Source organism: Oryctolagus cuniculus, chromosome 7, assembly GCF_964237555.1.
Source record: "Oryctolagus cuniculus chromosome 7, mOryCun1.1, whole genome shotgun sequence".
Lineage (NCBI taxonomy): Eukaryota > Metazoa > Chordata > Mammalia > Lagomorpha > Leporidae > Oryctolagus > Oryctolagus cuniculus.
The window spans coordinates 130,785,714-130,810,362 of NC_091438.1; the positions used below are offsets into that span (position 1 = coordinate 130,785,714).

Below are 24,649 nucleotides of genomic sequence, written 5' to 3' on the forward strand. Positions count from 1 at the left end.
TTTTTTCACCATAATAAACTTAATCTTTTAGTTCTTTTGTGAAGTTTTTGACATGCCTTTATATATTTCATTAGCTTACTCTAATGTTAACATCTTATATAAACATAGTTATGGTTACTCAAAAATAAGGAATTATTATTGTTGGTATAATACTGTTGACAAGAGAGTACTATTAACTACTAAAAAAATTACATGTTTTATTCAGATTTCAGTTTTTCTACAAATGTCCTTTGAATTCTAGGAGACAATCCAGAATCCCACATTGTGTTTAGTTGTTCCATATCCTCGGTCTCCTCCAATCTGTAGTTTCCTTAATCTTCCCTTGTCTTTTGTGACCTTGATATTTTTGAAGAGTATTCATCAGATATTTTATAGAATTAATTTTCCTCAGTGTGAATTTCTCTGATGTCTTCTGAATAGACTGTGGAATACATTTTTGGTGAAGAATAATACAGACATATGGTACTGTTCACTGTATATCATATCATGCTATTAGTATGCAGTATGTCTTATTATTGGTAATATAAATTATGACTTTTTTTTTGTTAGGGTGTTATTTGCCAGATTGCTTCAAAATAAAGTGACTATCACTTTGTAAATAATAAAAAATTTGGGGGAGATACTTTGACAGTATGAAAATATCTTGTTTCATCTTAAACTTTGGCCCATTAATTTTCATATTCATTGGTAGGTCATAACTGCAGCAATTTTTGTTGTTTTCTAATGGTGATTTATTTTCCTTCATTCTTTCTACATTTATTAATTGATGTTCTTTGTTCCATTTTATTCAATGATTTATTTATAATTGTTTTCACTCATGGATATATTAATTTTTTAAAGAATTTATTTATTTATTTGAGAGATAGAGTTACAGACAGTGAGAAGGAGAGACAGAGGAGAAAGGTCTTCGTCCATTGGTTCACTCCCCAAATGGCCGCAACGGCCGCAACTGCACCAATCTGAAGCCAGGAGCCAGGAGGTTCTTCTGGGTCTCCCATGTGGGTGCAAGAGCCCAAGGACTTGGGCCATCTTCTGCTTTCCTAGGCCATAACAGAGCGCTGGATTTAAGATGGGCAGCTGGGACTAGAACCGGCGTCCATATGGAATGCTGGAGCCACAGTTGGAGGATTAACCTACTGTGCCACAGCTTTGGCCCTGTGGATATTAATTTGATTCTTTGCGTTATCATTGTCACTCAGATTGTTGCTTCTTTGGCTGTTGTGAGCTCTTTTGGGTTGGCTCTGTTGTTTTGTCTGTCTGGCACTTTATTACTTTTTGGCAGCAGAAGACATTCAGGGTCTCTGTACCTTCCTTACCTCAGCCCTGAAATCAACTGCTTCCTTTTTTTTAATTTATTTTTATTTTTTATTTTAAAAATTTTAAACACAGTTTTTAAAAATATTTATTTATTTAATTGAAAGCATTACAGAGAGAGAGAGGGAGAGAAAGAGAAATTTTCCATCTGCTGGTACATCCCCAAATGGCCACAATGACCAGCTTGGACTAGGCGTGGTCTGGCTGAAGCCGGGAGCTTCATCTGCACCTCCTGCGTAGGTATAGGGACTTGGGCCATCCTCCGCTACTTTCCCAGGCACATTAGCAGGGAGCTGGATTGGAAGTGGAACAGTCGTAACTTGAACCCACACTCATATGGGATGTCGTCATTGCAGGCAACAGTTTAACCTGCTATGCCACAGTGCTGGTCCCAATCAAGCACTTCTTTAAGGAACCCCTTGATATTAACTAGTTATACAACAAATAATTGAATTTACTTTCTTTTGTTTCTGCCTATATTCTATGCTTTTCTTACATAGGAATTACCCAGTTATATGTTCTGTGGTGTGTGTACACACATACACGAAGAAGAGAATTTCTAAGGGATGAAAGTCTACCATGAAATGGTAGTTACTCTTTAGTTTCTCTTAAGCCTTCCTGCTAAACACTTTGTGTGTTTTTCATTTGACTAAATTTATTAGACATTTGCTGACATAACCATGTGGTGTCAGTAGTGTGCCATATAATCGTACTGAGGGAAAGAATTGTGCCTCATTGAGTTTTTTTGTTTTCTTCTCTTCATTTACTCACACATTGTGTATCCATTTAGTAAGTAAGCTTCAGTAAATGCAGTTTGAATGAGAGCATAAATCCTGGTCCTAGCCTTTCTTTTCTTTCTTTGATTTATTTATTTGAGGGGCTGGTGCTATGGCGTAGTAGGTTAAGCCTCTGTCTGCAGTACCAACATCCCATATGGGTGCCAGTTGGAGTCCCAGCAGCTCCACTTCTGATCTAGCTCTCTGCTAATGGCCTGGGAAAGCAATGAAAGATGGCCCAAATACTTTGGGGGATTTATCTGTTTGAAAAGCAGAGTTAGATAGATAGGAGAAGACAGATTTTCCCTCTGCTGATTTATTCCCCAGATGTCTGGAACGACCAGGGCTGGGTCAGGCCAAAGCTAGGAGCCCAGAACCCCATCTGGGTTTCCCACATATGTGGCAGAGGCCCAAGTATTCGGGCTGTTTGCTACTGCTTTCCAGGCTGATTAACAGGGAGTTGAATTAGAAATGGAGCAGCTGGGACTTGAACTGGTGCTCATATGGATGCCTGCATCTCAGGCAGCAGCCCAACCTGCTGTGCCACAATGTGCCCCCTTAGCCTTTCTTTCTAAAAATGTTACTTTTTGCTTCTTTCTTCTCATATGCTCATTCTTCTGTCCTTTCTAGCTTACTGACTGTAAGTAACTACTTTGATTTCCTCTTTGCCTTTGTTTTCTTACTGGACTTTTTCTTTTCCCTTTTTCTAGTTGGCATTGCTCCATTGTTCAGCTTCTGTATTACCTCTTTTCTCCTTGTAGAATTATTTCTTTTGTGTTTTTGTATGGTTTATTAAAAGTAGTATTATAGAACTCAGAGATTTTTGTTCAGAGCTCTTGTTTCATTAGTTTTTGTTTCTGTACTCAGATGAGAGCTGCTTTCATTCTTTTTTGTGTGCCAGACACTATACTAAGTACCCTACATTCTTGTCTTCTTAGGCTACACAGCAACCTTATTAAGGAGATAATATTATTAATCCAAAATTTAAAGGCAAGAAAATGGAAGCTTACAGAAGCTAAGTAACTTTCCAGAGTTTTTCAGCTAGAGAATGGTAGGATCAAAAATCGGTACAGGATTAGTAGATTTTAGCAATCATGTTCTTAGCCATTTTGTAGGGCTTGTCATTTTATAAAAACATAAACATTTATTGAATTTACTAAGATAAACTCTTAACTGGTTGATAGTATGAGAGATGGTTGTTACTGGTATACTTAAGATAAAATTCACTATAACAGAATATTTCAGTGGAGGAAAGATACAAAATCTGACCCATGAACCAATGCATCATTTTTAGCAAATAGTAGTGATCTTGTCTAAGCTGTGTTTTCTGGGTTTACCACTGGGCACTATAGACTCCTTTTGTCAAAATTTGGTAAACCTATTTTGATAAACCTGTATTTGGTGGAAAAATATAACAGCTAAGGAGTTGAAATGACTAAAATTTGAATAAGTGACATAAAAGAGTAAAGCAAAAATGGTGCCAAACTAAATATTGCATGTCTAATTAAAAGGAATGGTTGTGTTCTCATGACTTGTTGCTGTTGAGGGTATGTTACAGATATTCTAGCCTTTCCTCCCCCTCATGCAAGAAAATAAATGTGGGGTTTGTATATATATATATTTTTTTATTTTACAGATAGAGTTAGACAGTGAGAGAGAGAGAGACAGAGAGAAAGGTCTTCCTTCCATTGGTTCACCTCCCAAATGGCTGCTACTGCCGATGCGCTGCGCCGATCCAAAGCCAGGAGCCAGGTGCCTCCTCCTGCTCTTGCATGTGGGTGCAGGGGCCCAAGCACTTGGGCCATCCTCCGCTGCCTTCCTGGGCCACAGCAGAGAGCTGGACTGGGAGAGGAGCAACCAGGACTAAAACCGGGGCCCGTGTGGGATGCTGGCGCCGCAGGCGGAGGATTAACCAAGTGAACCACGGTGCCTGCTCTGTATATAATTTTTAAGTGTTATCAATTAATTCTAAATTTCTTAATTGCCTTGCAAGTCAAACATAAATCTTTTGACTAGGATCAGCCTAAAGTCTATCAAAATGGAATCTGTAGCCTAGAGCCTGTCCTTTGCTTTTCATTTAGTTTTTTCATTCATTAATTTGAAAATTATTTAATATCTATTTTTTTAATTGCTCACGAATATATTCCTGACTGGTCTCTGAGGCCTAGTCCATTGCACAGTGTCAGAGGGTGCAGAAGCAAGGTCATGTTGGGGTTTTCAGGAGGGACCTTGCCAAGGCAAAGTTCTGATTTGACTGCTGGAGGCCAGACTCCAGTAGCCATCATCAACCCTGGGGCCTAGGTGACCTCATAGTTGGGGTACTTGGCTTTGATCTTCACAGTTGAGACAGTGCTGGGTACAGCCGTAGTACATGGAGAAGCTATATGTGTTGATGTTGTTCCGGCTGTGCTGGGAGATGGGCCTGCTGCCACCCAGGCGCTGATAACTCGGTTATGGCCCTTTTTCTGCAGCTTGCCTGAACTTTTTTCTTTTTTTAATAAAGATTTATTTATTTATTTATTTATTTATTCGAAAGGCAGAGTTAGAGAAAAGGAGAGACAGACAGAGGTCTTCCATCTGCTGTTTCACTCCCCAAATGGCCACAAAGGCCAGGGGTAGGCCAGGCCAAAGCCAGGAGTTCTCTGAGTCGCCCCTGTGGGTTCAGGGGCCCAGAGACTTGGGCCATCTTCTACTGCTTTCCCAGGCACATTAGCAGGGAGCTAGATTGGAAGTGGAGCAGCTAGGACTTGAACTGGTGCTCACATGGGATGCCAGCACAGCAGGCTGCAGCTTAACCCTCTGCACCACAGCACCATCTGCCTTACCCAGCACTTTGTCGCAGATGTTGTTGTGGTACTTGGCCCACTTGTAGCTACACATGAATTTGATCTCCTTGCTCTTGTCAGCTGGGGATCCCGAGGGCAGTGCCCTGTGGACTTGAATCAGCACGTACTTGAAAGTGCCATTGGAGTCAACATCCACATCGGGAATCTAAATGAAGTCTACTGCCTCTGCACTCCTGCTGTCCCTTCTCTGACCTGACCCAGGGCTGCCAGTGTCTGCCCTTGTGAAGTGATATGTTAGCCTTTGGCAGCAGCAAGAGGGTTAGCACAGGGGCTGACGTCGTGACATAGCAGGTTAGGGCCTCTGCAATGCTGGCATTCCATATAGGCAGTGGTTCGAGACCTGACTGCTGCATTTCCAATCCAGCTCTCTGCTGATGTGCCTGGGAAGGCAGTGGAAGATGGCCCAAGTGCTTGGGCCTCTGCACCCACATGGGAGACCTGAAGAAGCTGCTTGATGCAGCCTGGCCCAGCTATGGCTGTTGTGGCCATTTGGGGAGTGAAACAAAACAGTGGATGGAAAATCTCTTGTCTCTGTCTTTCCTCCTTTTGCTGTATTTCTGCCTTTCAAATATATAAACAATAATAAATCTTTAAAAAAAAAAAAAAGCTAGGGCCCTAAGGGAACTTATAATTGTTATTGGATGAGGACGATAATGTTATAAACAAGTAATTGTTGCGATCTAAAAAACTCATTATTAGAGAAATATAAGGTGTTATACTATTAATAGTTGACTAATTGGGCACACCTGTGTGTGTACCATAAGAATGTCTATTATGTATATGGCCTAGTACAAAGCTAAATGAAAGGGGTAGAGTTAAAAATGAGAGTTTATGAGGAATGTGTTAAGGTTCTAAAGGTAGTGCTACAAAGAGTAAGTGCTATGAGAGTTTAAGAAAGGGAGCTATCATTTTTAAACTTTTGAGGGAAGTAGGAGCTGAACTATATATTTTTCAAATGAAAAGATGTCTGTTTTACTCAATATATTTTTTAAAATAGGGGGCCAGCGTTGTGGTGGTGCAAGTAAAGCTGCCGCCTGCAATGCTGGCAACCCAGGTGGGATGCTGGTTTGTGTCCTGGCTGCTCTTCTTCTAATCCAGCTCCCTGCTAATGGCCTGGGAAAAGCAGTGAAAGATGGCCTGAGGGCTTGGTCCCTTGCTACTCATGTGGGAAACCTGAAAGAAGTTCCTGGCTCCTGGCCTTGGCCTAGTTGGGTCCTGGCTGTTGGGACCACCTGAGGGAGGAGTGAACCACCAGATGGAAGATCTCTGTGTCTTCTGTGACTGTGACTTTCAAACAAATAAAAAGAAAGATACTAAGAAATATAAAATAACTGCAGATCATAAAACTATAGTTGTATATTATTCTTAACAATTTGTTTAACAAAGTTTGACAGAATACCATGTGTGCCAGAAAACTGATACACACAGGCATTCTTTTTGTTTTTGTGTTTTATTTTATTTTATTTATTTTTAAAGCAACCTGCCTGGATGACTCAGCTGTGGGAGACGGAGCTCACATTCAGTCTTTTTTTTTTTTTTTTTTTTTTTTTTTTTTTTTTTTGACAGATAGAGTTAGTGAGCGAGAGAGACAGAGAGAAAGGTCTTCCTTCTGTTGATTCACTCCCCAAATGGCCGCTACGGTCGGTGTGCTGCACCGATCCAAAGCCAGGAGCCAGGTGCTTCCTCCTGATCTCCAACGCAGGTGCAGGTGCCCAAGCACTTGGGCCATCCTCCACTGCTTTCCTGGGCCACAGCAGAGAACTGGACTGGGAGAGGAGCAGCCGCGACTAGAACCCGGTGCCCATATGGGATGCTGGTGCCACAGGCGGAGGATTAGCCAAGTGAGCCACGGCGCTGGCCCCTTGTTTTTGAATTTTTAAATTTTAACTCCCACACATAAGGGAGAACATGTGGTATTTGTGTCCATTCTGTTGCACTCAACATGTTGTCCTCCAGTTGGCAACCTTTTTTTTTTTTTTTTAAAGATTTATTTACTTATTTGAAAGGCAGAGAGAGAGAGTTAGAGAGAGAGAAAGAGAGAGAGAGAGTCTTCATCTGCTGGTTCACTCCCCAGATGGTCGCAATGCCTGGAACTGTGCTGATTGAAGCCAGGAGATTCTTCCATGTCTCCCACACAAGTGCTGGAGCCCAAGGACTTAGGCCATCTACCGCTGCTTTCCTAGGCCATAGTAGAGAGCTGGATTGGTAGTGGAGCAGCCAGGACTCGAACCGGTGGCCATATGGGATGCCAGCATTGCAAACGGTGGCTTTACCCACTATGCCTCAGTGCCGGCCCCGGCAGCCATTTTGATACAAATAATAGAATTTCATTCTTTTTCTTTTTTAAAAGATTTATTTATTTGAATGGCATAATTGGGTGGGGGGGAGAGATAGATTTTCCATCCTTTTGTTTATTTTCAAATGACCACAACTACTGGGACTGGGCCAGGCTGAAGCCAGCAACCAGGAGCTTCAGACAGGTTTCCAGAGTGGATGCCAGGAACTCAAGTACTTGGCCCAACTTCCATTGCTTTTCCTGGTATATTACAGGAAATTAAGATTGCAAGTGGGGTAGCCGAGACACAAACCTGCTGTCATGGGATGTGGTGTGGCAGGTGGCAGCTTAAATTGCTATGCCACAGTGCTGGCCCCTCATTCTTTTATTGTATGAATAATATTCCTGTGTGTGTGTGTGTGTGTGTGTGTGTGTGATTCATCTTATAATGACACCTTGGTTGATTGCATATTTTGGCTATTGGGAACAGTGCTGCTTTAAACGGTGTGGTGCAAGTATGTCTTTGATACATGAGTCTACCAGTAGTTTGAAAAGGTATTCTTTATTTATTTATTTATTTTTGACAGGCAGAGTGGACAGTGAGAGAGAGAGACAGAGAGAAAGGTCTTCCTTTGCCGTTGGTTCACCCTCCAGTGGCCACCGTGGCCGGCGCGCTGCAGCCGGTGCACTGCGCTGATCCGAAGGCAGGAACCAGGTACTTACCCTGGTCTCCCATGGGGTGCAGGGCCCAAGTACTTGGGCCATCCTCCATTGCACTCCCTGGCCACAGCAGAGAGCTGGCTTGGAAGAGGGGCAACCGGGACAGAATCCGGCGCCCCAACCGGGACTAGAACCTGGTGTGCTGGGGCTGCAAGGTGGAGGATTAGCCTAGTGAGCCGCGGCGCCGGCTATGAAAAGGTATTCTTAAGAATTTGTTTTATTTTTTCATAATTGAAGATTTATATGAGAGGCAGAGTAAGAAAGAGCGAGTACTCCCATCAACTGGCCATTCCCCAAATGTCTATAATGTGCTCCCCCCTTACACCCCCCCCCCCAGTCAGATCCAGAGCTCAGTGAGAGTCTCCCATGTGGGTTGCCACCATTACTGCTCTTGGGGTCCAAATTAGCAGGAAGCTAGAATTAGAGTCAGAGCTGGGTATTGAGCTCAAGTACTCTGATGTAGGATACAGGAATCTTAACTGCTAAGCCAAATGCCTGCCCCTATTTTTTTTTTTAATGATTTGTTTTATTTGAAAGATAGAGGCAGAGTCTGAGAAAGAGGTCTTCCATCCGCTGGTTCACTCCCCAGATGGCTGCAATGGCCGGAGTGATGCTGATCCAAAGCCAGGAGCCAGGTGCCTCTTCCTGGTCTCCCATGTGGGTGCAGGGGCCCAAGGACTTGGGCCGTCTTCTACTGTTTCCCAGGCCATAGCAGAGAGCTGGATCGGAAGAGGAGCAGCTGGGAATAGAACCAGTGCCCATATGGGATGCCAGCGCTTCAGGCCAGGGCTTTAACCTGCCTGCACCATAGTGCCGGCCCCTGCCCCTATTCTTAAGATTTCTTAAGGAATATTTGCTTGCAGAGGTTCCCAGTAGAGATCTTATGAATGTGTGAAAGTCAAATTGAAGAGCTTGGTCTAACTTTTAGGGAATAGTTTATAAAGTTTGATTATGTTTCTTACCGACCTAACCTCAGCTTATAATAAAGTTTAAGTTTACTTGAGAGAGACACATCTATTCTGATATTTCTTACTGCTGGCCAGCCCAAATCATGGTCCGAAATTGCTTTAAAAGAAGTGATACAGTTTCAACTGGAAGATACATGGTTTAGATACCAAAAAAAGGGAAAGCGGAAAGTAGTAGGTGCCTCAAACTTTCCATGATCATTTTTATTTGTTTATTTTTTAAAGATTTATTTATTTATTTGAAAGAGTTACAGAGAGAGAGAGAGAGAGAGAGAGAGAGAGAGAGAGAGGTCTTCCAACTGATGCGATAGTTCACTCCCCAGTTGGCCGCAATGGCCGGAGCTGTGCTGATCTGAAGCCAGGAGCCAGGAGCTTCTTCCGGGTCTCCCATGTGGGTGTAGGGGCCCAAGGAATTTAGCCATCTTGTACTGCTTTTCAGGCCATAGCAGAGAGCTGGATTGGAAGTGGAGCAGCCGGGATTAGAATCAGTGCCCATATGGGATGCCGGCACTCCAGGTGGCACTTTGCTTGCTATGCCACAGCACTGGCCCCTCTTACTTTTATTTTTAAATAAAAATATTTTGAACATTTCAAATGGAGATAAATGGAAATTGGTTTCTCTTCTTTGTATAAGTCTTGTTTTTATATTTTGCTTCCCATTCACTCTCCTTGGATTTGTTTCTTTTTAGAAATGAATGCTTACTTTTTTTTATAAATTAATTTTACTTGAAAAGCAGAGACAGATCTTTCTTCTGCTGATTTATTCCCCAAATGTACACAACAGCCAGGACCAGGCCAGATTGAAGCCAGGAACCTTGTCTGGGTCTTCCTACAAGGGTAGCCAAGATGCAAGTACTTGAGCCATCATCTGCGTCCCAGGACACATACCAGCAGGAAGCTGGTTCTACACTGGACGATCTGGAATTCGAGCAGGCATTGCAAGTGGCAACCTAATTGCTGTGCCAAATGCCTGCCCCTCCTTAGATTGATTTAGCACACTCTCACCATCCACTGTTTACTGTTCTTTCTTTAAATATAGTGGACCTGGGTTAGGGCAAATGGGAAGTCATTTAGAACTTGTGAAGGTAGCTCATACTGGTTGAAGAGAGGGTAGGAGAAAAAGCAGCTTTCACCACTTTATAGAAATACAGAGGAGAAAATGTTTTTATGGTCACTTAAAAGGACTCAAATAGAATTCTGACAGTCGAAATGCTTTCATTTTGTGTCAGGGCGTTGAAGGGAGATTACATATTTATTTGAAAGGCAGAGTCACAAAGAGAGAAGGAGAGCGGTAGATATCTTCCATCCACTAGTTCATTCCCCAGATAGCCACAGTGATCACATGGGTGCAGAGACCCAAGCACCTGGGCCATCATCTGCTTTCCCAGATGAACTAGCAAGGAGCTGGAATGGAAGTGGCCCAGCCAGGACTCGAACTGGCACCCATATGAGATGCTGACAGTATAGCATTTCTGTGTCATAGTGCTGGGCCCAAGTTTACTTATTTTAAAAAGGCTCTTTGGTTATTCCATGATAGTGATTTTGTAACCTGAACTAGAGAAAAAGGAATTTAATTTTTTGTGCTATTCCTCTTATTGAGGAAAGTTAACTGTTAAATTATTGAAATTTAGGGTAAGCAAAAAAATAAAAAATACAGAAAAACTATAAAAGTGTGATATGTAGGTGTGTGTATTCTGTTTTATGTGATAGAGAAAAAAGGCAATACATTATATATATTTGCTTAGTGCTATATAAAGAAGTTTAGGAACATAGGGGCCAGCCCCATGGCATAGTAGGCTAAGCCTCCTGCTTATGGCGCTGGCATCCCATATGGGTGCTGGTTCAAGTCTCAGCTGCTCCTCTTCCAATCCAGCTCTCTGCTATGGCCTGGGAAAGCAGTAGAAGATGGCCCAAGTGCTTGGGCTCCTACACCCATGTGGGAGACCCAGAAGAAGCTCTTGGACTTCGGATTGGCCCATCTATGGCTGTTGTGGCCACTTGGGGAGTGAATCAGTGTAGGGTCGACCTTTCTAGCTATCTCTCCCTCTCTCTGTAACTCTGCCTCTCAAATAAATAAATAAAATCTTCCAAAAAAAAATTCAGGAATATAAACTAGAAATGAGACACAAAAGTTTTTTTGTTTTTTTTTTTTAAAGGATTTATTTATTTGAAAAGCAGAGCTACAGAGAGGGACACAGGGGAAGATGGTCCAAGTCCTTGGACCCCTGCACCCATGTGAGAGACCCGGAGAAAGCTCCTGGCTCCTGGCTTCAGATCAGCACAGCTCTGGCCATTGCGTCTATCTGGGGAGTGAACCAGTGGATGGAAGACCTCTCTCTCTCTCTCTCTCTCTCTCTCTCTCTCTCTCTCTTTATTTTTTATTTATTTGACAGGTAGAGTTATAGACAGTGAGAGAGAGAGAGAGACAGACAGAAAGGTCTTCCTTCCATTGGTTCACTCCCCAAATGGCAGCTATAGACGGCACTGAGGTGGAGAATTAACTGGACTAGAACTGGCTCCCGTATGGGATGCTCTTGCTGCAGGCGGAGGATTAACCAACTGAGTCATGGCACCGCCCCCCCCCCCCCCCCGCCTCTTCCTCTCTGTCACACTGCCTTTCAAATAAATAAATAAAATATTTAAAAAAATACATTATGGAGGAGGAAAGACCATAAAACAATTAAGTGCACTGAAAAATTTAGGATGATGAAGTTTATTTTCATGTGACCAAATCTAATTTCTGAATGTCAGAAAGGACTTCTCTAAAGAATTGATGTTTAAACCAAGAGCAAGCTGAAAGTTGAATAGATTCATTCAGGTGAAGGGGAAATTACAGACATAGCAAGTTAGGGAAAGCCTCGAAAAATGAGAGAACATCAGGGAGGCCATACATATAGACAATGAGATACAGTCAGATTTTGAAGAGTCTTTGGAGACTTCAGAATTTTCTATTTTATCCTAATGCATTGGGTAGTCACTGAAAAGTTTTAAGTGAAGGAGTAACATCAAATTCATGTTGCAAAGATAAGTTCCTCTCCTCTGCAGGGAGGAGAGTGGTAGAAGGTAGCAAAGGGGGAAAGGGAGCATTTCCTAGAAAACTGTTTTCCTTCCTCTTGACCAGTATCCTGAACTGAGCTAGTAAGGGCAAAGATGGAGAAAAGTAGGTAGATTTAAGGTAGGCTTAATAAGGTTTGATAACTTGTTTTAGATGGTGAGGGTGCAGTAGTAGTTAAGGGCGTTTCACAGGTTTCTGATTAGAGAAATTATATGCATAATATGCTTTTTAAAAGATTTATTTATTTATTTGAAAGTCAGAGTTACACAAAAAGAGGAGAGGCAGAGAGAGAGAGAGAGAGAGAGAGAGAGAGGTCTTCCATCCCATGGTTCACTCCCCAATTTACCGCAATGGCCGAAGCTGCCCCAATTCGAAGCCAGGAGCCAGGAGCTTCCCTTGGGTTTCCCACACAGGTGCAGGGGCCCAAGGACTTGGGCCATCCTCTACTGCTTTCCCAGGCCATGACGGAAAGCTGGATCGGAAGTGGAGTAGCCGGGTCTCGAACCGGCACCCATATGGGATGCCGGCACTTCAGACCGGGGCGTTAACCCGCTGCGCCACAGCATTGTCCCCTGAATAATAGGTTTTAAACTGAGAAGGAGAAGCTGGAAGATCACATTGGATATACAGATCGGGTTTAGTTCTAAAGTTAATGAGTTTGAAGGGTTTCAGGAGATATTCAGTTGATGGAACTACATGTTAGGAACTTAGGAAAAACATCTAGGTTGGAAATCCAGATGAATTTAAAAGTCACAGGTAGTCATTGATACCATGGATGTCGATGAGATTGGCTAGACAACAAATGTAAAAAGGAAATAGGACAGAACCCTGGAAATTTCTAACAATTAATGTTTTGGTAGAGGAAGAAGACCTTCCAGAGATGTGTTCTTCCCCTGATATGAGGAGTTTGGACCAAATTGTTTACAAAACAGTAATTTTCTGACCATCTGATTTGTTTTTTTCCCCTTCATTTTGTCTCCTTAAGCATGAAAAATTTTTTTTACTAACACTGATTAAGCAACTAAACATGCCTGTGTACATTGAACAAATGTATGCAAGATGTAGTAATGAAAAGCAATGACTGCTTCCTTCTTCCCGTCACCACTCTATGCTTAGAGCCTTTGAGTTGCTGTCCTGTATCCATTCATTAAACTTATTACAGCTTACTGTGAACTGCAGTCACTCCATTGTGCTGTAGAACACTAGAACTTACTCCTTCTGTCTAATTCTGTTTTGGTACTTGTTATTCAGTCTCCCTCTATCTATCCTCTCCCACTTTCCCAACCTCTGGTAATTACTATTCTACATTCAGATCGACATTATAAAAATTTATTTATTTTAAATTTATTTAGCCGGCGCCGTGGCTCAATAGGCTAATCCTCCACCTTGCGGCGCCGGCACACCGGGTTCTAGTCCCGGTTGGGGCGCCGGATTCTGTCCCGGTTGCCCCTCTTCCAGGCCAGCTCTCTGCTATGGCAAGGGAGTGCAGTGGAGGATGGCCCAGGTGCTTGGGCCCTGCACCCCATGGGAGACCAGGAAAAGCACCTGGATCCTGGCTCCTGCCAGGATCAGCGCGGTGCGCCGGCTGCAGCGGCGGCCATTGGAGGGTGAACCAGCGGCAAAGGAAGACCTTTCTCTCTCTGTCTCTCTCTCTCACTGTCCACTCTGCCTGTCAAAAAAAAAAAAAAAAAAAAAAAAAAAAAAAAAAAATTTATTTGAAAGGCAGAGAAACAGAGATCTTTCATTGATTCACTCCCAAAATGTCCACAACATCCAGGGCTGGGCCAGGGTGAAGCCAGGAACCAGAATTCAATCTGGGTCTTTTGTGTTGGGGGCACAGACCCAACTACTTAAGCTGTATCATCTGCTATCTTCACAGGGTACACATTAACAGGAAGCTGGGTCAGAAGTGGAAGACCTGGGACTAAAACCAGGCAGTCCATTAGGGGATGCCAATGTCCCAAGTGGAGACTTAAGTGCTAGGTCAAATGCCTGCCTCTTGACTTTTTTTTATTTAAAGCTCCCACATAGGAGAGAGAATATATCAGCTTAATGTTTCTGAATTTGACTATTAAACTTAAAATTATGTCCTCCAATTCCATTTGTTTTGCTGTAAATGATAACATTTTTTATGGCTGAATTTTCTATTGTGCACACATGCATCACCCATTTTCATTATCTGTTCATCTACTCATGGCTGTATCTTTGCTACTGAATAGTGTAGCTATAAACATAGGAATGTAGATGTATCTCTTTTTGATATGCTGATTTTATTTCCTTTGGATATATATATTCAGAAGTAGGATAACTAGATCATATGGTAGATCTATTTACAATTATTCTTTAAAATGGCTGTACTAATTTGTATTTTCACTGACAGTGTAGAAGAGTTTCCTTTTGGGGCCGATGCTGTGGCTCACTTAGTTAATCCTCTGCCTGTGGCGCTGGTATCCCATATGGGTTGCTCCTCTTAGTCCCGGTTGCTCCTCTTCCAGTCCAGCTCTCTGCTGTGGCATGGGAGGGCAGTGGAGGATGGCCCAAGTGCTTGGGCCCTTGCACCTGCATGGGAGACCAGGAAGAAGCACCTGGCTTCTGGCCTCGGATCGGCGCAGCGCCATCCGTAGCTGCCATTTGGGGAGTGAACCAATGGAAGGAAGACTTTTCTCTCTGTCCTCTCTGTCTCTCTGTCTATAACTCTGTCAAAAAAAAAAAAAGTTCCCTTTTTCCCACATCATCAGAATTTGTTGTTGTCTTTTTTTTTTTTTTTTTTTTTTTGACAGGCAGAGTGGACAGTGAGAGAGAGAGACAGAGAGAAAGGTCTTCCTTTGCCGTTGGCTCACCCCACAATGGCCGCCGCGGCCGGCGCGCTGCGGCCGGCGCACCGCGCTGATCTGATGGCAGGAGCCAGGAGCCAGGTGCTTTTCCCGGTCTCCCATGGGGTGCAGGGCCCAAGCACTTGGGTCATCCTCCACTGCACTCCCTGGCCACAGCAGAGGGCTGGCCTGGAAGAGGGGCAACCGGGACAGAATCCGGCGCCCCGACCGGGACTAGAACCCGGTGTGCCGGCGCCGCAAGGCGGAGGATTAGCCTAGTGAGCCGCGGCGCCGGCCTGTTGTTGTCTTTTTGATAATAGCCATTCTAACTGGAATGAGATAGCTCATAGTTTTGATTTGCATTTATTTTCTTGATGGGTAATGATATTAAATATATTTTGATAAATTTGTTGGCCATTTGAATTTTTTATTTGGTAAGGGTCTATTTGTATTTGTTTCTTAATTAGATTATTAGCTTATTTTTATTGATAGTTTTACAAAAAATATAAAAAGCATTTTCACTTTATTTGAAAGGCAGAGAGATAGAGAGGGACAGAGATCAATCATGTTTATTTCCCAAAAGCCCACAACAGTTGGAACTGGGACTCAGTCTGGGTCTCTCACTTGGGTGGTAAGGATCCAAGTACTTGAACTGTCACCTGCTGCCTCTGAGGGTATACAGAATCAGGAAGCTGGAATCAAGCAAGGAGCCAGGACTGGAAGCAGGCACTCCAATATGGGATTTGGGTGTCCCAAAAGGCAGCGTAACTGCTGTACCAAATGCCCAGCTGCTGGTTGTTATTTTCTGAGTTCTTTATTTATTCTGGACATTTTGTCAGATGAAAAATTTGTAAAAGTTCTGTCCCATTTTGTTGGTTTTCCTTTTGCTCCTGTTGATTGTTTCCTTTGAACTACCAAGTTGTCTGATGATTCTTTGCTATTTTCCTGGTTTCTTTTAGATTTGGATTGTTATTTCTTTTTATGTCCACATTTGCCTTATTAATTGTATATCTTTCATTTTTAATCAGAGAATTGCTTCTTTGAAAGGCAGTTAGAGAGAGAGAGGGGCGCTGTGTCACAGCAGGTAAATGCCCTGGCCTGAAGTGTTGACATCCCATGTGGGCACCAGTTCTAGTCCTGGCTGCTCCACTTCCAATCCAGCTCTCTGCTATGGCCTGGGAAAGCAGTACAAGATGGCCCAAGCCTTTGGGCCCCTGCACTCGTGTGGGAGACCCGGAAGAAGCTCCTGGCTTCAGATTGGTGCAATTCCAACCGTTGCAGCCAAATGGGGAGTGAACCATCGCATCGGATGGAAGACCTTTCTCTGTCTGCCTCTCTCTGTGTAATTCTGACTCTCAAGTGAAAAATAAATAAATCTTAAAAAAAAATTTAAATCTAATTATAGCCTAGTGAGAAAATAGGTACATTAAAAAAATAAATAAATAAAGAGAGAGAGAGAAAGAGATTTCAGTCTTCCATCCTCTGGTTCACTCCCCGAAATGGCCACCATGGCCAGGGCTGGGCCAAGCTGAAGCCAGGGGCCAGGAACTCCATCTGGTTCTCCCATGGGGATGACAGGGGACCAGGTACTTGGGCATCATCCATTCCCTTTCCAGGCACATTACCAGGGAGCTAGATTGGAAATGAAACGGCTGAGACTCAAACTGGGGCCTTGATATGGGATGCCAGCATCAGGCAGTAGCTTAACCTGTTATTCCCGAATATCAGCCCCTAGTTATATCTCTTTCTAAATTCTATTTGGTGGTGGATGTTATGACTTAGTGGGTTAATCTACTGCCCAAGATATGTCCCAGTTTGAGTTCCCCACTTCTTTTTTTTTTTTTTTTTTTTGACAGGCAGAGTTAGAGAGAAAGGTCTTCCTTTTTCCGTTGGTTCACCCCCTAAGTGGCCGCTACGGCCGGCATGTTGTGACCGGCTGATCCAAAGCCAGGAGCCAGGTGCTTCTTCCTGGTCTCCCATGCGGGTGCAGGGCCCAAGGACCTGGGCCATCCTCCACTGCACTCCCGGGCCACAGCAGAGAGCTGGACTGGAAGAGGAGCAACCAGGACAGAATTTGGCGTCCCAACCCGGACTAGAACCCCAGGGTGCCGGTGCCGCAGACAGAGGATTAGCCTAGTGAGCCGCGGAGCCGGCCCTGAGTTCCCACTTCTAATCGAGCTTCCTGATAATGCACCTGGGAATGCAGCAGCAGATGGCCCATATAAGTACACGTGGAAGACCTAGATGGAGTTCTGGGCTTCTGGCTTCAGCCTGGCTCATCCCTGTCTGTTTGGTTATTTAGGGAGTGAACCAGTGGATGGAAGATTCTCTCTCTCATTCTGTCTTTTAAGAAAATAAATAAAATCTTTAAAAAAAATCTTGTTAGTGATTTCTCTAAGGGTTACTCTATGTATCTTAGCCTATTCAGGGTGCTATAACAAAATAACATTGGTTGGCTTATAAACAACAGACATTATTTCTCATAGTTCTGGAGGCTGGGAAATTCAAGATCAAGGCACTGGCAGATTTGGTGAGTAGTGAGGGCCTGTTTCCTGCTTCGTGGCTATTTTCTTGTAATCCCACATGGTAAAAGGGGGCACATGAATTCTCTGGGGTTATTTTCATAAGCATTAATCTCATTTGTAAGGGCAGCCCTCACAACCTAAATGTCTCCCAAAGGCTCACCTCTAAGTATCATCATCCTGTGACTTAGTTTCAGCACATGAGTTTGGTGGGGAACACATTCAGTCCATTGCAGCATCTTTAATTACTACATGCTACCTTCATTTGGTATTAAACTCTTTGTATATAGTGTGAGAACTTTATAAACCATATTCTAATTTCTTTGACTCATTCTTTGTGTTATTGTTGTCATATATCTAATTTTTACATATCAACCCCATAGTTTGCTTTAGATGATCAGTTATCTTATAAAAGAATTATAAGATGAAAAATTATTTTTAAATCCCGTTATTTTTGCCATTTCTCACATTCTTCATTTCATTTTGTAGATCTAAGTTCCCATTTGGTTTCATGCTTCTTTCTGAAGAACTTCCTTATAATCAGCCAGCTGGCTAAAGGTTTCAGCTTTTGTTTGCTTGAAAGTCTTTATTTTCCCTTCATTTTTTAAAAAAAGATTTATTTATGTATTTGGAATGCAGAGAGGGAGAGACAAATATCTTCCATCTGATGGTTCACTCCCCAAATGGCCAAAGTGGTTGCGGCTGGGCCAGGACAAAGCCAGGAGCTAATAACTTCCTGAGTCTCCCACATGGATGGTAGGTGTCCAAGTAATTGGGCCATCTTCTCCTTTCCCAGGAGCTGAAATGTAAGCATAGCAGAAGGAACTTGAAATGGCTCTGATACAGGATGCTGGCTTTCCAGGTGGTGGCTTAATTTGCTGTGCCACAATGATGGCCCCTTTGCCTTCATTTTTGAGAGGTATTTTCACTGTGTATATAATAGATAGTTTAGTTTTCTTTTTCTTTCAGTATTTTAAGATGTTACTTTGTTTTCTAGCTTGTATAGTTTTTGAGAAGTCCACCAGGATTCTTACATTTATTTCTTTGTACATATTCTTTCTTTGTCTGGCTTCAGGATGCTCTCTTCATTTTGGTTTTCAGCCCTTTAACTTCAGTAATTATAGGGATATGGATTTTTAAATTTATTCTCTTTGATGTTCTCTGAAATTCTTAAATATACGGGTTGCCATTTTCAATGATTTTGGGAGGTTCTTATTATTTCTTCATATTTTCCCATTTATTCATGAATAGATTATCTGTTTTATAGAATCTCTAGGTCCCAGGAACAGTTTCCTGCCATCCAAATTGATTATTCTTTCCTGCTGTCTTAAGAAACCTAAATGTTATTCCTAGCCCTCTGTAGCCAATATCTTTCTTTCTTTCTTTTTCTTTTTCTTTTTTTTTTTAGATTTTTATTTATTTATTTCAGAGGTAAAGTTACAGACAGTGAGAAGGAGAGATAGAGAGAAAGGTCTTCCTTCCGTTGGTTCATTCCCCAAATGGCTGCAACGGCTGGAGCTGTGCCAATCCAGAGCCAGGAGCCAGGTGCTTCTTCCTGGTCTCCCACATGGGTACAGGGGCCCAAGGACTTGGGCTGCCTTCCACTGCTTTCCCACACCATAGCAGAGAGCTGGATGGGAAGAGGAGCAGCTGGGACTAGAACCAGTGCCCATATAGGATGCAGGCACCGCAAGCGGAGGATTAGCCTACTGCGCCAGGGTGTCGGCCCCACCAATATCTTTCCATTTGTTTTTATTAAAGATTTTAGTGAGAACCTAATTGGTTTGTAGATGCTTTCTTAATATAGGCGTGTAATTTAAAAAATGCTAATATACATACCTAATGGATCATTCGAATCTTGCAGGAAGGTAAAAAGAAGTTAATAGTCATCATCAGCTATAATTCTACTTAAAATAACTTATAGCATTTTATTGTGACTTATTTCAAGAATACAGATGATGAAAGCCATAATATGTATAGAACTTTTTATTTGGTGTTTAATATTTAAAATTGTATCAGTTATATTCCTGCATCATAAATAGATCTTAAAAATTTAAATGCTATGTAGATGAAGGTATGTCAAAAGGTTTGTGGAAAACAGAATTAAAAGATAAAGTTAATATTTCTTACCTAGATCCTTTTGATGGATTACAGCCATGATGGCACCTTGATTTTAGCCTGCCCAATCAATGAGACTGACTTTGGACTTCTAATCTTTAGGACTCTTAGATAGATAATAAGTTCTTATTGTTTAAAGTCACTTAACAAAGGATGTTTATTTTGGTGCAGGGTAATCTTGAGGGGCTGATATTGTGGCACAGTGGGAAAAGCTGCAACCTGCAACACCAACATCCCATATGTGCACTGGTTCATGTTCCAGCTGTTCTACTTCCAAACCAACTCCCTGCTAATGGTCTGGGAAAAGTGATGGAAGATGGCCCAAGTGTTTGGGCCCCTGCTGCTGACAAGGGAGATCCACATGAAGCTCCTGAGTCTTGGCTTTGACCTGACCCAGTCTCAGCTGTTGGAATCATCTGGGGAGTGAACCAGTGGATGGAAAATCTCTCTCTGTTTCTCTGTCTCTCTCTGTAATCTGACTTTCAAATAAATAAATAAATCTTGAAAAAAACTTTGAAATTTTATATATATATATATGTTTTACTTTCATAATATGCATTATTACGTGAACTTTTTGAAGACCTCTTATATTACATAATTATGAAATCTACTAGAAATTGTTTTTTTCAGAAGTTACTTCCTTTGCATCACTTGTAATTTGAAAGTCAAGAAAGTTCTAAATTTGAAGCATATTTTAGGAGTTTGTTACTGTATCAAAGTGTAAATATATTTAGGTTTCTGATTCTCTGATTCTGATTCTGTTTTTCCATTAGGTGGCCTTTTTTTTTTTTTCCAAGGATTCCATTGACTCTGGCTTTTCTTATTTAATTTCAGAATTCCATAAGACATAATCTGTCACTGAACAAGTGTTTCCTTAAAGTGCCTCGATCCAAGGATGACCCTGGAAAGGTAGGATTAATTTTCTTAAAATAAGGCAGTCGGATTCTTTAGTATGTCTCTTGTTATGTTTGAATTGGGAATTTCTCTACTTCATTGATTAGAAACCTTTGTGAAATAGCAAGTCCTCCTTGCCCTCCATTCTACACTTGGTTTAGTTGGTGTGCTTCAAGGACCCGCCAGTTAGGGTAAGTGTCCTTTATAAGCAGTGGGAACTAGCAGTGTAGATATGATCTTCTGTTATTTGCTCTTATTAAACTAGTCATTGGTTGCCTTTTAAGTGTCATATATTAAATTAAATTTAGTATTAGAACTACTTGTCAGGAACCACAGTTTATTAATTGGTTATTAGATATACAGGGTTATCTGTATGTAATTGGCAAGTGGAAAAGTATTCTTACTGTGAAATAAAATTGTTTCCTTGTTATTACTTGTTTTTCTTAGTTGCTGTGTTCTCTGCTAGACTCCATTTATCTCCTGCCGTGATAAAGTTTTAAGCATCTGTCTTATAGAAATCCCCCCCCATCTTTTTTGTTTGTTTGTTTGTTTGTTTGTTTCAGTGGCCATGTCAACTACAATGTGGTGGAAACTTGGTGTATTGACTTGGTTTCTAAGTGCTTGGTTGGACAGCATTTGATTGCAAGATGAATTGCTAGATAAGATACAGCATCCCTCTTGACAAGCATGCATTCTTGTTGAGGTAGTAGGGTTTCTGTATCCTTAGGCTGACTCTTCTTGGAAGGATCTTTCAAAAGTGCAAGTCTGATCATAGAAACACTCTGCTGCAGAATACTCCTCAGTGTCCTGGAGATGTATATTTTCATTCTTATATCTTTTACTTTTTGTCTTACTCAGTGACTAGTGGCACTGAGGAGACACTCTTGTTAAATTACTAAATGTATCTTTGCTAGACTGAGGTTAGAAATGGAGAGTTAATAATTTCTGTTTTAAAGTGTTACGTAATGAATGCTTTATAGTACTTTTTATGATCTATCCCATCAAATTGGTCCCTAATAAGATTGAGTAGCTTATTATAATAGTCTTAATTCATGTATGTGTTTATAACTTCCTATGAATGTGAATAGCAATTGGTGAAATTTTGTTTCCCTTTATAGGAAGATTGTTAGGAAAAGAATTATTAATATATCCAAAAGACTTTAGATGTTATTAAGCAGGCACTCATTGGATTCTGTTAATACTTGGTTCTGATTTAGTTGTTTTCTTTTTAAAGATTTTATTTATTTATTTGAGAGGTAGAGTTACAAACAGTGAGAGGGAGAGACAGAGAGTAAGTCTTCCTTCTGTTAGTTCACTCCCTAAATGGCCGCCACGGCTGGAGCTGCAGCAATCCAAAGCCAGGAGCCAGGAGCTTCTTCCTGGTCTCCCATGCAGGTGCAGGGGCCCAAGGACTTGGGCCATCTTCTACTGCTTTCCCAGGTCACAGCAGAGAGCTGGGCTGGAAGGGGAGCATCCAGGACTAGAACTGAAGCCCATAGGATGCAGGTGCTGCAGGCAGAGGATTAACCTACTGTGCCAAGGCGCCAGCCCCTCTGATTTAGTTTTTAAGTGGATTTTAATTAAAAAAAAAAATACATGAATGCTTAACTATATTATTATGTATTAAGTTTTAGTGACTTTGAGGGCCATTTAAAAATCTTGGTCTGTCAAGTTAATTTTTTCTGTGTACATCTTTAATTAAATAGTACTACAAGGCAAGGCAGATGTAGAAAACATGTTGCTGTTAGCAACTATAATTTTTGAATCAAGATTAAATCTTAGTGGTTTGCTACTAAAGCAGGAGAAATAAATAACATCCAGAGAGGCTAATAAAAACATTCAGCTTTTACTATTAGTTTCCAGTTTTAAGAATGTTTTTAGTTTATTGAAATGCAATATTTTCATTGATTCTATAAATGTCTGAATAGCAGTAATTTGTAAAGTACATTTATAGTTAGAGTCATTTTTATTTTTTGTTTCAAAGTGAGTTTGAAATACCAGTTTTTCTGATTGATTTTGGTCAGATGTAGATGTTGTAAATTTGATCTTATAGAATACATTTTTGTAAAAAAGATCATATTTATTTTTGATGTAAAAATGAGATTTCAAAAATTCCATTGCTTTAAAAAAAAGCTTTGAAAACCTCAGGATCTAGCCTATTTTGTAAAAAGGAAACTATAGATAGGGAATGACTTTGTCATTGGAATTTAGGTATATTAGCCAGAATTACTTGCCACTTAACAGAGTCTCAATACAAACTTACCTAAAGGGGTGCTGTGTGGATACTTCAGGAAGAACTGGAACCAGGTTCTTAAATTGTGTCATCAGGAATGTCTGTTTACATCCCTAAATTCTGCTAACTTCTTTAGTGGTTTCATTTGCAGCCTGATAAGTGGCAGAGATGGCTTATGTGCTCCCAGTTTAGCAGAAAGAGTCTTTGTGTCCTTTTCTCCAAATCACCTGGAATTACAGCAAGACTTAGAATGAATGCTGAATAAGCAAAATCACTTGGTTTCTTGTTCCTAGACTAGTGCTTTTTCTTTCTCCAGTAGACCAATCTTCATTGAGAGGGAAGCCAAAATGTTAGTTAAGTTTTGGTACTTATGAACTGTTTTTTCTTTTTGTATTACAGTGTTTCCTGGCATTTGAGGAGCTTTTCCAAAACTACCCTCACCACAGTGGGAGAAAACCATTGAGCCAAGGTGGGGTGGGAGTAGATTTTGGACTTGGGTATGGGGTGGACTTTAACTCCTTAGGAGTTGGTTGGCTGCTACCATGACCCTGACAGGTCCAAGAGGTAGAAGGAGTGTTTGTGTATTTTTTACATTTATTTTTACTTGAAAGAGTTACAGAAAGAGAGAGAGAGATAGAGGGAGAGCCACAGACACAGGGATCTTCCATCCACTGGTTCACTCCCCAGATGATCACAACAGCCAGCACTGGGCCAGACCAAAGCCAGGATCCAGGAGCTTCTTTCAGGTCTCCCACGTGGGTGGCAGGAACTTGAACATTTGGGCCATCTTCCATTTTTCCCAGGCTGTTAGCAGGGAACTGGATCAGAAGTGAAGCAGCTGAGGAGTGAACCAGCACACATAAGGATTCCAGCACTGTAGGTGGCGGGTTTACTTGATACTCCCCAATGCCATCCCCAGAGGTAGAAACAGCTTATGCAGCATCTGTGTATTTTCATGATCTGGCTTCTTGTTCACTGAGTTACCAGAGAGGTAAACAGACCAACTTAAATTTGAAGAGTTTTCTTGAATTACAGATATTTTTATGTGTCTCTTATTTTTTTCCATACTCAGTTGTTCATTTTATAAAAACCTTTGTCCTAAAAGCCCTTATTACTTCATTTTCTTTAGGTACATTGATGATCTGAAATTTGTTTTCTTCTATTCCCTGAAACTGATTTCAAGCAGGCACATTATCGCTTTCTTTAAAAAGAAACAAAATCAAATTATATTTAGCATCTGTAACTTTGCTGCTTTTTTGAGGGACATATTCCTCCTCAGTCCCCTTTGATTACAACCCTCTGTGCATCTTGTAATCTATCCCCATTTTAAAAATTCTCTTTTATCTTCCTGTTTGCCTTAGTTTGTTTTCCTGTATTTTTATCTTTTTCATCTAACTTGTTTTTAAAAGTCTTCTGTAATTCACACTTAATTATCTTAATGTTCTGCTCACTTGGAAAAAAAATCATCATAAATTGAGATATAAAAATATTTTTTGGGTTATCAGCTTAATCATTTCTCAAAACTTTGTTCCCCTTCCCATTTCACAAAAAAGGTACTTTGGACTTGAAAGTAACTAAAAGATTTTAGAAAGTAGAGTAGCCTAAGGAATTAGCAGCAAAGAACTCTACTAAAATTAAGAAGTTTAAGACCACCTATATTGGGGAAATAACTACAGTTAATTTATAATATGAAGATGGTGTTAGGAAGCTCTTACCTTGGAATAGAAGATGATAAAGATGCAGTGGCTGTGCAGGTTGGAATGTGAGGAAATACATTTATTGCTAGAGAAGTAACTTCTGAAAGTTCTGAGATTGTGATTTTTATTTTTATTTATTTATTTATTTTTACTATTCCTGACCCTCTGGGTTAGTAGGAAGAACCATAACATAGTTGACGGATCACTTTCTCTTCAAAGGGTATTCCTTTTTTAGATCATATCACTGTTGTGATATATTCGTTCGTTCGTTCGTTCTTTCTTTCTTTCTTTCTCTCTTTCTCTTTCTCTTTTTCTTTCTTTCTCTTTTACTTTTTTCTCTTTCTTTCTTTCTTTTTTTTTTTTTTTTTTTTTTTTTTTTTGACAGGCACAGTGGACAGTGAGAGAGAGAGACAGAGAGAAA

General features: G+C 41.2%; 1 protein-coding gene across 10 annotated transcripts in view; it reads left to right on the forward strand.

The window, feature by feature from the left end:
- Positions 1-24,649, forward strand: part of FOXJ3 (forkhead box J3) — a 157,983-nt gene that overhangs the window by 68,912 nt on the left and 64,422 nt on the right. For all 10 annotated transcript variants that reach the window (XM_051856634.2, XM_070078649.1, XM_070078651.1 and 7 more), the window contains one exon: positions 20,239-20,313. In XM_051856634.2, the coding sequence (XP_051712594.1) occupies positions 20,239-20,313 (75 nt within the window). The remainder of the gene's footprint in view (positions 1-20,238; positions 20,314-24,649) is intronic.